General features: G+C 48.1%; 1 protein-coding gene across 1 annotated transcript in view; it reads right to left on the bottom strand.

Annotated features, from left to right (window-relative positions):
• EPG5 (ectopic P-granules 5 autophagy tethering factor) overlaps positions 1–15,500 on the bottom strand; it is a 143,464-nt gene that overhangs the window by 32,507 nt on the left and 95,457 nt on the right. Inside the window, exons 34-36 of the mRNA XM_069747033.1 lie at positions 14,571–14,646; positions 9,402–9,505; positions 8,338–8,513 (exon numbers count right to left, since the gene is read on the bottom strand). Coding sequence (XP_069603134.1) covers positions 8,338–8,513; positions 9,402–9,505; positions 14,571–14,646 — 356 coding nt within the window. The remainder of the gene's footprint in view (positions 1–8,337; positions 8,514–9,401; positions 9,506–14,570; positions 14,647–15,500) is intronic.

Genomic DNA, 15,500 nt, shown 5'->3' with positions numbered 1-15,500 from the left:
CGTCTTCCTAAAGAAGGTGGTCCTAGACAAATAGATCCTCACCGCCCTGACCAGGTCTGGCCTGTTCAGCGAACACTCCAGAGAATAGGTCGGAGCAGAACAAAAAGGTGGGAAGGACAATCTTATTGAAGTAACAAGGAGGACACCATCCTGGGAAGAAAAGGCGACGATGGCCGTAAAACTACCTTATCTTGGTGAAGAACCAAGAAATGGGGCGACAGGAGAGAGCCACCAACTCCGAGACGCGCCTAATGGAGGTGATGGCCACCAGAAACGACACCTTGCAGGACAGAACAGACAGTGAGGCCTCATGGGGAGGTTCAAGGGGGGGGGGGGGGAGAACCCCACTGAGCCTCCAGAACAAGATTAAGGTCCTTGGGATCCACGAGAGTCCAGTACAAGAGAGCTGCAAGCACCACTCCTTGAAGAAAAGTTCTGACCTGAGAACGGGACTGATATATATCCTTGTACCGTGATAGACAAATATTTGGAATTGAATTAGTCTATGCCTGATGATGCCTGAGAAGTCTCGAAGGTTTGCAATTTACTAAAATCTTTTCAGTTAGCCATTAAGGGGCATCAACCACCGAGGTCTCTCAGATCTAAATATCTGACCTGAGAACGGGAAGTCAAGGACTTCTGAAATGGGACTTCAGAAAGAGAATGGAAAGCGTTGCTACCTGACCCTTTAGAGGACTAAGGGCAAGGCCAGCATCAAGTCCCGCCTTGAGAAAAGGCCAAATGGAAGGATTCAACAGCCAAGATGTTAAATTGAGCAACCAAGATCTCTGGTGGCAGATCGGTCCTTGGGACAGAAGATCTGGCCTGTCTGGGGCCTCCAGTGGAAGTCCGTGAGGAGATTGACGATCTCAGCGAACCAGAACCTTCTGGGCCAATCTGGTGCGATCAGAAAGACCGGCACCCCCTCCGCAATGATCTTCAACAGCCTGGGAAGAAGGGAAGGGGAGGAAACAGATAGGGAAATACAAAATGCGACCCAGGAATGGCCAAAGCATCGGTCTCCACTACAAGAGGATCGCGGACCTGGAAACAAACGGTGGAACCTTCCTAAGCAGTCGCGACGCCAAGAGATCCGCGTCCGGAGATCCCCATCAAAGGCAAATTTGAAGGAAGACCTCCCGATGCAGGGACCACTCTCCTGCCGAAAGGCCCTCGTGGCAGAGAAAAACACCGCAGCCTAGTTACCAACGCCGGGAATATGCACTGCGGATAGTGCCGGAACCGTCGCCTCTGCCCAGAAGAGGATCTTGGATACCTCCGCCATTTCCAAGAGACTGATTCCCTCCCTGGTGTTTGACATATGCCACAGCCGTGGCATTGGACGTCTGGATTCTGACTGGCAGACCTCTGAGAACCTTTTCCCAGTGACTCAGGGACAGAAGAATGGCCGCTATCTCAAGGATGTCGATCGGCAGAGGAGAATCTTGCTCCGACCAACGCCCCTTTAACTGACGGATTGCGGGAAACCGCGCCCCAGCCGGGAAGGCTGGCGACCGTCGTCACCACCTGCCATGGGCGAGAAGGAACTACCGGACCTGGGGAATGAGAGGGGATGACAGCCACCAGCTGAGAGACCATTAGAATCGGACGGAAGGCCGAATCGGACGATCCAGAGACAGCACAGACCTGCCCCACTGAGAAAGGATGGCCTGCTGAAGTGGAACAGCGCAAAAGGGAACGCTTCCGATGCTGCCACCATTCGTCCCAGGACCTTCATTGCTGAACGGAAGGAAGGCAGCCGAGGGCCTTGCAGAGAACTCCGTCCTGGAGAATTGCCCGTTTCTCCTTGAGAAGAAAAAAATAACAAAAACCCTTGACTGACAGGTGTCGAACAGCATGCCTTAGAAGACGAGGCACTGACTCGGAACAAGACAAGACTTTGTTCTGCTGACCAGCCACCAGAAACGGGACAGGGAGTCGAGGACGATTGTCACTCTCCTGGGCCTGAGAGAGGGGCGGAGCCTTGATGATGTCTTCGAGGTACGGAATGAGCACTAGGCCCCTGATCCTCAAAATGGCCATAAATGTAGCCATGATCTTTATGAAGACACTGGGTGCGGTCGCAAGACCGAGTGGCAGGGCGATGAACTGGAAATGACTCTTCTGCGCCACAAAACGCAGGAGACACAGGTGTGCTGGGAAAATCAGAACATCAAGATAGGCTTCTTGGATATCTATGGAGCACAGGAATTCCTGTGGTTCCATGCAAGCCAATACTGAACAGAGGGACTCCATCCTGAAATGCCGCAGGCGGAACCTTTTGTTCACTAACTTAGGAACCAGATGGGTCGAACTGTGCCGTTCTTCTTCGGCACTACAAGCAGGTTTGAATAGAAACCTGTGAAGCGTTCCTACTCTGAGATGGAAACGATAACCTCCGAACAAAGAAGAAAGGCATTAGGCGCAAAGAAACCTGGGATCAGATTAGGATCCTTTAGAGGGTGGGATTCGAAGAAGCGATTCCGGGGCCGCGAAGCGAACCCCATCTTGTATCCAGAGGATACCACCTCCCTGACCTCGACCGAGGCAAGCCAAACGTCCCTGCAAAAAAGAAAAACAGACGCCCGCCCAAACTGGGAGGAACGCTGGGCCCTTAGCACGAGTTATGCCAAGGAAGATCTGCCAGGTCTGGGCCTGGTGGACCTACCATGGGAATTGAGGGAACGCCAGGAAGGGGTAGGCTTGAAGGAAGCCTTTTCTCTAGCCAGGCGAGACCGCGGTCTGTGCTAGCCAGAGGAATATTCTGACGCCGCGAACCAGCGAAAGGACAAAAAGGGAGCTGAACTGCCATATCCTTAATTATTTGTTCCAGCATGTAGTCAAAGACTGGCCCCCTGGAAAGGGAGGCTGGTAAGGGACTTCTTTGAAAACAAGTCCACCTGCCATGTCTTGAGCCAAATATTCCGCCAGATGGTCACCATATTGCTGGATACCTGAGCTGCACAAGACGCGCATCTAGGGAGACAGCTACCAAATATTTCCCTGCATAGGAAATCTGGTCCGTCAGGTCGGCCAGCTCCCCCGGAAGAGGTCCAGCCGTGGTACCCTTACAAGGCTGTTTGGTCCATCTAGCTGTGGTCCTTGAGACCCAGGTAGAGGCAATGGCCGAGGCACAAAGCAGAAGCAGCCACTTCAAAAGGCTGATTTTCCCAGCGATTCTATAATTGTATCCTTGGAATCCATGAGAGATGCTGCATTAGAAAGTGGAAGGATCATGTTGGCGGACAGTCTGGGGACTGACGAGTCCGCTGCCGAGGAATCAGTCCAGTTAGCGATGAGCTCAGGGGAGAAGGGATATAGGATGCCGAGACGCTTCCCTGTCTGAAAGCATCTGGTATGGTTCACCTTTCCCCTGGCAAGTACCACAACAAATTCAGTGTGTGGAGCAAAGACCTTGGAAGTTGGTTTTGACCGTCTAAACAAAACCGCCTTTTCTGCGGGTTCCGTAGAGGTATCCATGATGCCTAAGGTCTGGTTGACTGCAACAATAAGGCTTTGCACTTTATCACTCATGCTAGAGGCCTGTAGTGAAAAAGTCTGAATCTTCCTCTTAAAACATGACCGAGGACGCCCGTCTGCCTCGGGAGAGGAGGATCTGGAAGAGGGATCTCACCGTGCCAGACCGGAGGGCGAGATGGATCGGGAAAAGGACAGAATTTCGCTCCTGTCTGGATCTCTTGTGACCTGTGTTGAAAAGGCCGGATGGAGAATCCTGTGACCCACTGGCAACTGCGGGGGGCTGGGAGGGACAATCTGTCAAGCACGGACACCAGGGACGAAACATCCTGGTGAGGTCCGCCACAGACCGAGACAGAAGGAAAGCCCACCCAGGGATAGGGGCCTCGGTCTCACCCGGGGTAGGAACTCCTGGGCGGTGGGTTCATGATGAGCAGACCCATTAACTGATGCCAGAACATTAGGGGATAGGAGAGCCGAGGAGAGTGTCGGGCTGCAGAGCAGCTACTCACAGTAGGTGCAGTCATCCTGTATTCAGCTCCAGACTGTAGGGCTGCTGTGTCAGGAAGAGAAGGCTCCACAGGAAACAAGTACAATCTGGATCAATAGGAAAAATGGCAGTCACAAGAGGGTGTCCAGGTCCAGGAGTGAAAAAGCGCACACTGCAGGGACACATGCTGAAAAGCCTGCTCTGAGACAGGAAAAAGGGGCGGAGCTAAATCGCGGGACCAGGGGGCGGAGCCAAGTGAAGGGGCGGAGCTAAGTCCCGGCAGGAAGGAGCTGACTAAGAGCTAGGTGGGAAAAAAGCCCGCCCGAAAAGCAGGAAGAAGAGGGGCGGAGCCAGCCCTGCAGCTAGGCCCGAGTGAAGCCGGGACCTAAATTAGAGCTGGTGAAAGCCGGAGGATGGGGGAGCGGCGCGGAGGATTGAAAAACGCTGCAAAACAATGCCTGCAGCCCCAAATACCCGCAAAATTAAAGGGGAAAAGACCCCCGATGCCCCACTCTGCAGCTAGGCCTGGAAGAGGCCGGGACCTAGATTACATCACATGACCACCGGAGCACGGGGGAAGTGTTGAGGAAAGCCCTAAAACTGCTGCAAAGGTAACCTGAATTAAGGGGCCCACTATTAAAATAAAGGAATTTTTTTTTTTTTTCTTCCCCTCTTCTTTCTTCTGTGATCTTCTTATCTCTGTACCTGGGGGGAGAGAGAGAGAGAGTACCTCCCCATCCAAGATCGGACGTCCGATAATCCAGCATAGTGGGACGTCCGTGTCTCCTCGAACCGACAGGCTCTGGTGGGCGAGTGGGTGGGAGACGGAGGCAGGCCCGGGTCTGAATCACCTCAACACGCTTCTGTGTTAGGGGCTGGGGTCCTGCCGACTAGACATATGAGGATACGGGGTGGCAGTACACGCCGTACTCATAGTCTCTTTGTGGGACTACAGGTGTGACTGACCACCCTGTATCCCTCCGTGGTACCTGAAAAGGAACGACGCACACTCAGGTAGATAGGGGTCTAATGAAAGACCCGTGTCCACCTCCTACTGACACTAAGCTAAACTGAATATCCTACTTCCTGTCGGTGGGGTGTACACTGCAGAGGAGGAGCCAACTTTTTTTATTTGCATAGTGTCAGCCTCCTAGTGGCAGCAGCATACACCCATGGTTCCTGTGTCCCCCAATGAGGCGATAGAGAAACCTCCTTGTTGGGACGCCACAAATGTGGACGCCACATCCCCAGAATTGAGGTTTCCGAGTGGACAGGGCAGGTTGTGGCGATAGACCTGGATGCAGAAGAAGATACATGGAGGCGACACTCCGTGTGCTCGTCTGTTGAAGGTGTGGGGGGAAATCAGAGCCCTTTAAGGGACCCGTCGCCCATAAAATTCCGACCAGGTATGGTATCCTACTTAGAGGTCTTCCAGTGCATCACCGTCAAATGTTGATGGACATTTTCTAGAACCTGTACGTTTTTCTAGAATACTTGCGGCCCCTGCTAGCCGACGGCTCCCATTGTAGGAGAGGGAGCATGTGAGTGCTCCAGAGCTCAGTTAGGGTGACCAGCTTAGGATAGATGATGTGTCCTTAAGACCAGTAAATACTGGTCATGCGCCTTTAAGGCTAGGGGTTACTGGCCATGAGCCTTTAAGACCAGGGAATACTGGTCTTGTGCCTTTTGTAAGATGACATACTGTTCATGTGCCTTTAAAAGCAGGGCATGCTGAAATCCAGGAGATAATGGTCATGTGCCCTTAAAACCAGGGTATGCTGGTCATTTGCATTTAAGACCAGGGCGTACTGGTCCTGAGCCTTTAAGTCCAGGGCATAATGGTCACGTGCCTTAAAGACAAGGGCATACTGGTCGTGTGCCTTGAAAACCAGGACATACTAGTCATGTGCCTTTAAGACCAGGGCATACTGGTTATTGCGTTTAAGACCAGGGGATACTGGTCACGTGCCTTTAAGACCAGGGCATACTGGTCATGTGCTTTGAAAACCAGGACGTACTAGTCATGTGCCTTTAAGACCAGGGCATACTGGTTATTGCGTTTAAGACCAGGGGATACTGGTCACGTGCCTTTAAGACCAGGGCATACTGGTCATGGCCTTGAAAAACCAGGACGTACTAGTCATGTGCCTTTAAGACCAGGGCATACTGGTTATTGCGTTTAAGACCAGGGGATACTGGTCACGTGCCTTTAAGACCAGGGCATACTGGTCATGGCCTTGAAAAACCAGGACGTACTAGTCATGTGCCTTTAAGACCAGGGCATACTGGTTATTGCGTTTAAGACCAGGGGATACTGGTCACGTGCCTTTAAGACCAGGGCATACTGGTCATGTGCTTTGAAAACCAGGACGTACTAGTCATGTGCCTTTAAGACCAGGGCATACTGGTTATTGCGTTTAAGACCAGGGGATACTGGTCACGTGCCTTTAAGACCAGGGCATACTGGTCATGGCCTTGAAAAACCAGGACGTACTAGTCATGTGCCTTTAAGACCAGGGCATACTGGTTATTGCGTTTAAGACCAGGGGATACTGGTCACGTGCCTTTAAGACCAGGGCATACTGGTCATGGCCTTGAAAAACCAGGACGTACTAGTCATGTGCCTTTAAGACCAGGGCATACTGGTCATGGCCTTGAAAAACCAGGACGTACTAGTCATGTGCCTTTAAGACCAGGGCATACTGGTTATAGCGTTTAAGACCAGGGGATACTGGTCACGTGCCTTTAAGACCAGGGCATACTGGTCATGGCCTTGAAAAACCAGGACGTACTAGTCATGTGCCTTTAAGACCAGGGCATACTGGTTATAGCGTTTAAGACCAGGGGATACTGGTCACGTGCCTTTAAGACCAGGGCATACTGGTCATGTGCCTTTAAGACCAGGAAATACTGGTCACGTGCCTTTAAGACAAGGGCATACTGGTCATGTGCCTTTAAGACCAGGGTATACTGGACACGTGTCTTTAAGACCAGGGGATACTGGTCACGAGTCTATAAGACCAGGGCATGCTGGTCACGTGCCTTTAAGACCAGGAATACTGGTCATGAAAGGAATGTTGGAACAAGTGCCTTAAAGACCAGCAAAGCTGGTAATGTGACTATACATTCTGTAGTGTGCAGGAGCACCAGAGATTGCAGCCTTAAGTACATAAAAAACAGGGAAAGCTAGTCCCTTAATGCTGCCGGGATGCGTGCCGGGGGGGTGGGGGGGGGGGGGAGATATTGGGGCGATTCACCTTACTCAGGATCTGAGTCCCCCGTCTTGAATAGCGCCGGCCGCAGGCCCCTCCAGAAGAAATAGTGACCGCAATGGAGGAGGAAGAAGATGGCCGCCGAGATCTCGTCTGGAACGAGAAGCGCCTGAATAGGGGGGCGGAGCCGCTAGAAGGGAGCAAGTGGTGGGCGGGGCTTCCCGGGATGCGGCCTAAACAGGGCCGAAGCCGGGGACTAAATTTATGGCTTTGGCCGGCGCGCACCCGCAGACTGAGGGGAAAAGTGCCGCGAAGCTCTGTGGGGACCCAGTCGCTATGGAGCCCTCCTCTGACTGCCGGAAAACCCAAATCTCACGGAGCACTTACCCAATATGGAGGGGGTGGCAGATGCTGCAGGTAGGAGCTGTGCCCGGGTAGATAGGACGGTGCAGGGTTGGGGAGCCTCCATCCACCATCCCTGCAGAAGAGGGGTGGAGAGAAACCGTCTGCCTCCTTCCATCATCCGCTTTTTCAGTGGTGATGCAGTGGGGGCTGCTCGGACGCCACGCTGGAAGGTGCCTCTGTACAGCCGAGGGTAAAACCTGGTGGACAGGGCTGAATGTCCGGCAATAGGCCTGGCTGCAGAAGAGGATACTGAAGGTGAAACTCCAGTGCTCGTCTGATAAGGGAGGGGGGAGATCGGTGCCCTTGAAGGGGCCCGTCGCCCCTAAAATCAGCTCAGGCAGTGGCTTCCCACGTCGCAGGAGAGGATACGGAGAGGTGAAACTCCCGTGCTCGCCTGTTGATGGTTCGAGGAGATCGGAACATGAAAGAATCCGTCGCCCCATTCGACCGTAGTAAAAAGTAAAAAACGGTAAAAAAGAGTTCTTTGGGTCTGAATAGCAGACCCGTCCGTGTGCCTCCTACGGACACTAAGCAAGAACTGGTTAGCTGGGAGCCAGCAGGAGGGTGTATACTGCAGGGGAGGAGAGAACTTTTTTCTTTGTATTACTTAGTGTCAGCCTCCTGGTGGCAGCAGCATACACCCATGGTCTGTGTCCCCCAATGAGGCGAAGGAGAAAACAAGGACATAATACACAATAATAATACACTATAATAATACACAATACAATAATACACAATAATAATGGTTCTCACCTTGAAAAACTCTTCCATCAGCGTCTGGTCCGGATACATGTCCTTCCAGGGCAGCCTGCTGTACTCTGTGTGATAGGTATACAGGATATACTCGGGGTGCATGGGTGCAGTGCAGGTCTCACAATAGTGCATCAGGTGTAACCACAGCGCCCCCCGCTGGCCAGGCAGAAGATGATCTGCAAGAAGATGAGGAGATGGACTTGTAACAGGCTAGTAAATGCAGGACACTTTAGGTGTTTTCAACCTGTTTTTCATTTCCTTCATATTCTTCTTTTATTTTGCACCTTTTTTTTTTATAGTCTATTTTATGTGTTTTGTTTTGTTTTTATTTTGTTTTCTCGATGCGTGTTGCTTATTCATCAATTCCACCTTTTTTAAAAAGAAGTTTCAAAATTTTTGCACAAATGTATTCCAATCTCCCTTTGCTTCCTCTGGTGTTTTTTTGTTTTTTTTGCAGTCCCGGTTTATTTGTGCAACTTTACCAACATACTAGGGACTTTTTGCTCCGAAAAAGCATTAAAAAAAACAAAGGTCAAATATAAAGAGCAGTCTGTTTTGCAAAAAATTCATGAACCATGTGCGCTATATCATAGAAATTGGTTTAAAAAAAAAAAAAAAAAAAAAAAAGAGTAAAACAAAAAAAATGCAAAATCGAAATCGATGAACAGTGCCATTAGTGATTTGCTAGTTATAAAGCCAGTCACTAAACACCGTTGTGCATGAATCATGGTGATTTATTCCGGACGGTAAGGTGAAGCAGACATTTCACTGAATAATGCTTCACAAGCCAAAAACTACTAATGTTTCAATTATGTTTTTATGTTAAATTTGGGTGTTTTTACTTAATATTAAAATAATAATAATTCTTGAAATCTTGTGACTTTCACTCTGAACACTACGCCTGATGATACAGAAACCTCCTGTTTAGGCCGCAAACGTGACTAACTGTGGGGGTGAAAACTAAAGCTGTTGTAATTTTGAAATGATGTCCGGCATATACAAGTCTCCCCATTGCGTTGTCACGAGGGTTACGTCATCTCATACACAATGAATCCAGCACTCACCTTGAAACTTCTGGTGCAGCGTCAAAATGCAGTCACAAAAGAGCTGGACCAAGACGACCGTGGTGCGAGAGTCGCTTTCCAGCCAGGGGTAGCAGCGCTGATTACTGAGGAAGGGGCAGAGTGTAAAGAACAGGCGCTATCACTTGTGCTCTGTGTTCTTGCAGAATCACCTTCATTAGCATACCTTAAAAGGGTTGTCCACTACTTAGACAACTCCTTCTTAAGGTACCGTCACACTCAGCAACTTTGCAAAGAGAACGACAACGATCCGTGACGTTGCAGCATCCTGGATAGCGATCTTGTTGTGTTTGACACGCAGCAGTGATCAGGATCCCGCTGCGCCATCGCTGGTCGGAGCTAGAAGTCCAGAACTTTATTTCGTCGCCAGGTCGGCGTGTATCGTCATGTTTGACATCAAAAGCAACGACGCCAGCAACGAGCATAGGGCCCCTAGATGTGTGTCGGATCGGTACACTCCGGCTGTTTGACATGGAGCTAACAACCAGCGAGAACGAGAAGTGAGTCGCCGTTACATCACTGGATCGCTCCTGCATCGTTCTGGAGCTGCTGTGTTTGACGTCTCTACACCGACCTAAACAGCAACGCTCCAGCGATCTAGTTTAGATCGGCTCGTTGTCTATATCGCTGCAGCGTCGCTGAGTGTGACGGTACCTTTAAACGGGCTGTCCAGCCTTAGGCTACTCTATTCTATGTGACTGCACACCTGTGAATCCTCACATTATGCAAACTGAGGATTCTTCATCCACTGTTGGTGCAAACACAGAGTGGTCATGTGACCGCAAGTTTACGATTTGCATACTACTGGACACATTCCGACTACATAGTTACATAGTTATTAAGGTTGAAGGAAGACTATATGTCCATCTAGTTCAACCCATAGCCTAACCTAACATGCCCTAACATGTTGATCCAGAGGAAGGCAAAAAAAACCCATGTGCAAAGAGTAAGCTCCACATTGGGGAAAAAAATTCCTTCCCGACTCCACATACGGCAATCAGACTAGTTCCCTGGATCAACGCCCTATCAAGGAATCTAGTGTATATACCCTGTAACATTATACTTTTCCAGAAAGGTATCCAGTCCCCTCTTAAATTTAAGTAATGAATCACTCATTACAACATCACACGGCAGAGAGTTCCATAGTCTCACTGCTCTTACAGTAAAGAATCCACGTCTGTTATTATGCTTAAACCTTTTTTCCTCCAACCGCAGAGGATGCCCCCTTGTCCCTGTTTCAGGTCTATGATTAAAAAGATCATCAGAAAGGTCTTTGTACTGTCCCCTCATATATTTATACATTAAAATAAGATCACCCCTTAGTCTTCGTTTTTCCAAACTAAATAGCCCCAAGTGTAATAACCTATCTTGGTATTGCAGACCCCCCAGTCCTCTAATAACCTTGGTCGCTCTTCTCTGCACCCGCTCCAGTTCAGCTATGTCTTTCTTATACACCGGAGACCAGAACTGTGCACAGTATTCTAAATGTGGTCGAACTAGTGACTTGTATAGAGGTAAAATTATGTTCTCCTCATGAGCATCTATGCCTCTTTTAATGCATCCCATTATTTTATTTGCCTTTGTAGCAGCTGCCTGACACTGGCCACTGAATTTAAGTTTGTCATCCACCCATACACCCAGGTCTTTTTCATTGACGGTTTTGCCCAGAGTTTTAGAATTAAGCACATAATTATATATCTTATTACTTCTACCCAAGTGCATGACCTTACATTTATCCCCATTAAAGCTCATTTGCCATTTATCAGCCCAAGCTTCTAGTTTACATAAATCATCCTGTAATATAAAATTGTCCTCCTCTGTATTGATTACCCTGCAGAGTTTAGTGTCATCTGCAAATATTGAAATTCTACTCTGAATGCCCCCTACAAGGTCATTAATAAATATGTTAAAAAGAAGAGGGCCCAATACTGACCCCTGTGGTACCGCACTGCTAACCGCTACCCAGTCCGAGTGTGCTCCATTAATAACCACCCTTTGTTTCCTATCCCTGAGCCAGCTCTCAACCCACTTGCACATATTTTCCCCTATCCCCATTATTCTCATTTTATGTATCAACCTTTTGTGTGGCACCGTATCAAAAGCTTTTGAAAAGTCCATATACACTACATCCACTGGGTTCCCTTGGTCCAATCCGGAACTTACCTCTTCATAGAAACTGATCAAATTAGTCTGACATGAACGGTCCCTAGTAAACCCGTGCTGATACTGGGTCATGAGGTTATTCCTCTTCAGATACTCCAGTATAGCATCCCTTAGAATGCCCTCCAGGATTTTACCCACAGTAGAGGTTAAGCTTACTGGCCTATAGTTTCCGAGTTCAGTTTTTGTTCCCTTTTTGAATATTGGCACCACATTTGCTATACGCCAGTCCTGTGGCACAGACCCTGTTATTATGGAGTCTTTAAAGATTAAAAATAATGGTCTATCAATGACTGTACTTAATTCCTGCAGTACTCGAGGGTGTATCCCATCCGGGCCCGGAGATTTGTCAATTTTAGTGATTTTTAGACGCCGCCGCACTTCCTGCTGGGTTAAGCAGGTGACATTTAATTGGGAATTTTTATCACTAGACATTTTGTCTGCCATGGGATTTTCTTGTGTAAATACTGATGAAAAAAAGTCATTTAGCATATTGGCTTTTTCCTCATCCTCATCCACCATCTCACCCAGACTATTTTTAAGGGGGCCAACACTATCATTTTTTAGTTTCTTACTATTTATGTAGTTAAAGAATATTTTAGGATTATTTTTACTCTCTCTGGCAATGAGTCTCTCTGTCTCAATCTTTGCTGCCTTGATTTGCTTTTTACAGAATTTATTTAATTTTCTGTATTTATTTAATGCCTCCTCACTACCTACTTCCTTTAATTCTCTAAATGCTTTCTTTTTGTCCCTTATTGCGCCCCTTACAGCTCTATTTAGCCATATTGGTTTCCTCCTATTTCTAATATGTTTATTCCCATACGGTATATACTGTGCACAGGTCCTATCCAGGATGCTAATAAACGTCTCCCATTTTCTCTGTGTATTTTTGTGTCTCAGGATATCGTCCCAGTTAATTGCACCAAGATCCTCTCTCATCCGTTGGAAATTTGCCCTCCTGAAGTTTAGTGTCCTTGTAACCCCTCTACTACACATCTTTTTAAAGGATACATGAAAACTTATTATTTTGTGATCGCTATTTCCCAAGTAACCCCCAACCCTTATATTTGATATGCGGTCTGGCCTGTTGGTTAATATTAGGTCTAGCAGTGCCCCCCTTCTTGTTGGGTCCTGAACCAGTTGTGAAAGGTAATTGTCTCTCATAATTGTCAAAAACCGATTACCTTTGCTGGAACTGCAGGTTTCTGTTCCCCAATCTATTTCAGGGTAGTTGAATTCCCCCATAATAATGACTTCTCCTTGAGTCGCAGCTTCATCTATTTGCTTTACGAGGATATTCTCCATTGCTTCCATTATTTTTGGAGATTTATAATAAACCCCTATCAGTAATTTATTATTTTTTCCCCCTCCCCTTATCTCCACCCACAGGGATTCTACATTTTCATTAAATTCACCTATATTATCGCGCAGGATGGGTTTTAAGGATGATTTTACATATAGACACACCCCTCCCCCTCGCTTATCTGTACGGTCATTTCTGAACAGGCTATAGCCCTGCAAGTTAACAGCCCAGTCATGGCTCTCATCCAGCCACGTTTCAGATATCCCCACCATGTCATAATTATGCTCCAACAACATTAGTTCTAATTCGTCCATTTTGTTGGCGAGGCTTCTGGCATTAGTATACATGCACTTTATGTTCCTCTCTGTACTTCTATTTCTTAAATTATTAACTGTTCTGACCCCACCCCCCATGCCACCGCCACCCCCAACTTCCTTATTTGTGCCCAGGACTCTGTCTGCACTATCTTCCCCTCCTATAAAATGAATACCCTCCCCCCCAATTCCTAGTTTAAACACTCCTCCAACCTTCTAGCCATTCTCTCCCCCAGCACAGCTGCACCCTCCCCATTGAGGTGCAGCCCGTCCCTAGCGTAGAGCCTGTAGCCAACTGAGAAGTCGGCCCAGTTCTGCAGGAACCCAAACCCCTCCTTCCTACACCAATTCTTGAGCCACTTATTAACCTCCCTAATCTCCCGTTGCCTCTCTGGCGTGGCACGTGGTACCGGCAGTATTTCGGAAAATACCACGTTGGAGGTCCTTGCTTTCAGCTTGCAGCCTAATTCCCTGAAATCATCTTTAAGGACCTTCCACCTACCTCTAACTTTGTCATTAGTGCCAATGTGCACCATGACCGCTGGGTCCTCACCAGCCCCTCCCAATAATCTGTCCACCCGATCAGCGATGTGTCGGACTCGAGCGCCAGGTAGGCAGCACGACGTTCGACTAGACTTGTCCAGCCTCACTCAATCCACTTGCAGTGAGCGAGGCGGCACACGTCTAGTTGGTATGTGACCGCTTGTATGAAAATCACATACTTGCAGTCACACGCACGAAGTGCCTGCGATGTGAGGATTTACTTGTCTGCAGTCACATAGGGTGACTAAATAAAATAAATAATAAAATAAAGTAAAATAAAAATACCAGACACTCACTTCCAATGCTGGCGCCGTTCTAGCGATGTTGGCGCCGGTTCTCCTGGAACTTGTATGACATTATTATGCCGCGTCTCCTGCAGCCAATCAGCATCCAGTAATGGCCTGCAGTACACACACTTCTCTGCGGAAGTCTGAGGCTTGTGTGAGCGAGGTAGCCCATGAACAGCTGCTGATTGGCTGCAGTGCTCACGCGGCATCGCTGGGACAGCGCCGCTGCAGGAGAGGAGTATCTGATGTTTTTATTTTACACTGGGGAATATAGGATTTAAGAAGGAGACATCCCATAAACAGACAATACTTTATAGGAAATCCATGTGCACAAATGACGCATAATACGGTCTTCAATACCGAACATCATGGCTAAAGCATAGAACCTGTAAGATGCATTGAAGATATCGGACCACAAACCAATATATGGAAATTGGTGAAGAATTGAATGGAAATGCTCGGCCTTTGTGACGTCGTGATTGCCAGAAACCTCAGAGCGTAGAATTAGACGCTGGGCCTGAGAAATGCAACGTTATCTTACCTATTATCATCTTTATCCAGGACCATTATCCATGGCTTAAAGAGCTCGGTGATGACCGAATGTAGAGATTTCAGCACTAAATACAAGGAAGAAGGGGAGAATTTTGTTCATTTGCATTATCACAGTGAGAAAAGGATCCAAATACAGTAATCTGCAAGAAGGTGTATTTAAAAATAATAAAAAAACAACCTAAAAAGGAGAAAAATGCCGCACATTGCAAATCCTTTACTTGAGAGCCATTATCTGGTCATCGTACATATTATAGAGGCTGCGATATTAATGGCCTCTTCTTAGGCTGGGCTGCATATTACCCCGTCTGGTGCGCGGGAAGAAGGAGCAAAGTCAACAGTGCACAGGCTGCAACATTGGTGGGGACGCCGAGAGTCCGGCTCCCCCAGTGTTTTCTGGCCTCTCCTTAGGATAAGCTATCAATACATTGATGCTTGGAAACTTCTTGAATGGGAACTTCCAGTGAAAAGACATTGGTGATAGGAAAGAGGGGATTTATTAAGGCCGATACAAGACAGATTTCTTACTCTGCCCCCCCGCAGTCATCAGATGAGTAGTAATCTGTGAGTTTGGCCAACTTTCATATAATATTTATGGGGGATGTTAGATGATTGCTGGTGGTCCCGGCAGTCATTTCCCTAATAGTGTAGAGCTAATTTATAAAAGGGGGTTCAAGAAATCCCATAATATTGCACTTCTGCCTGTTTCCTATATACAACTAGCTATTGAACCCGTTCTACGCCCGGGTGGCGAGCATCTATATTGGTATATGGTCTCCATCCTGTCATGAGCTGCTCCATCCTGCGTCCCCATCCTGTCATGTGCTGCTCCATCCTGCGTCCCCATCCTGTCATGTGGTGCTCCATCCTGCGTCCCCATCCTGTCATGTGCTGCTCCCATCCTGCGTCCCCATCCTGTCAT

The sequence above is a fragment of the Ranitomeya imitator genome, chromosome 1, assembly GCF_032444005.1.
Source record: "Ranitomeya imitator isolate aRanImi1 chromosome 1, aRanImi1.pri, whole genome shotgun sequence".
NCBI classification, from domain to species: Eukaryota; Metazoa; Chordata; class Amphibia; order Anura; family Dendrobatidae; genus Ranitomeya; species Ranitomeya imitator.
This window is presented reverse-complemented; position numbering and strand designations above follow the sequence as displayed.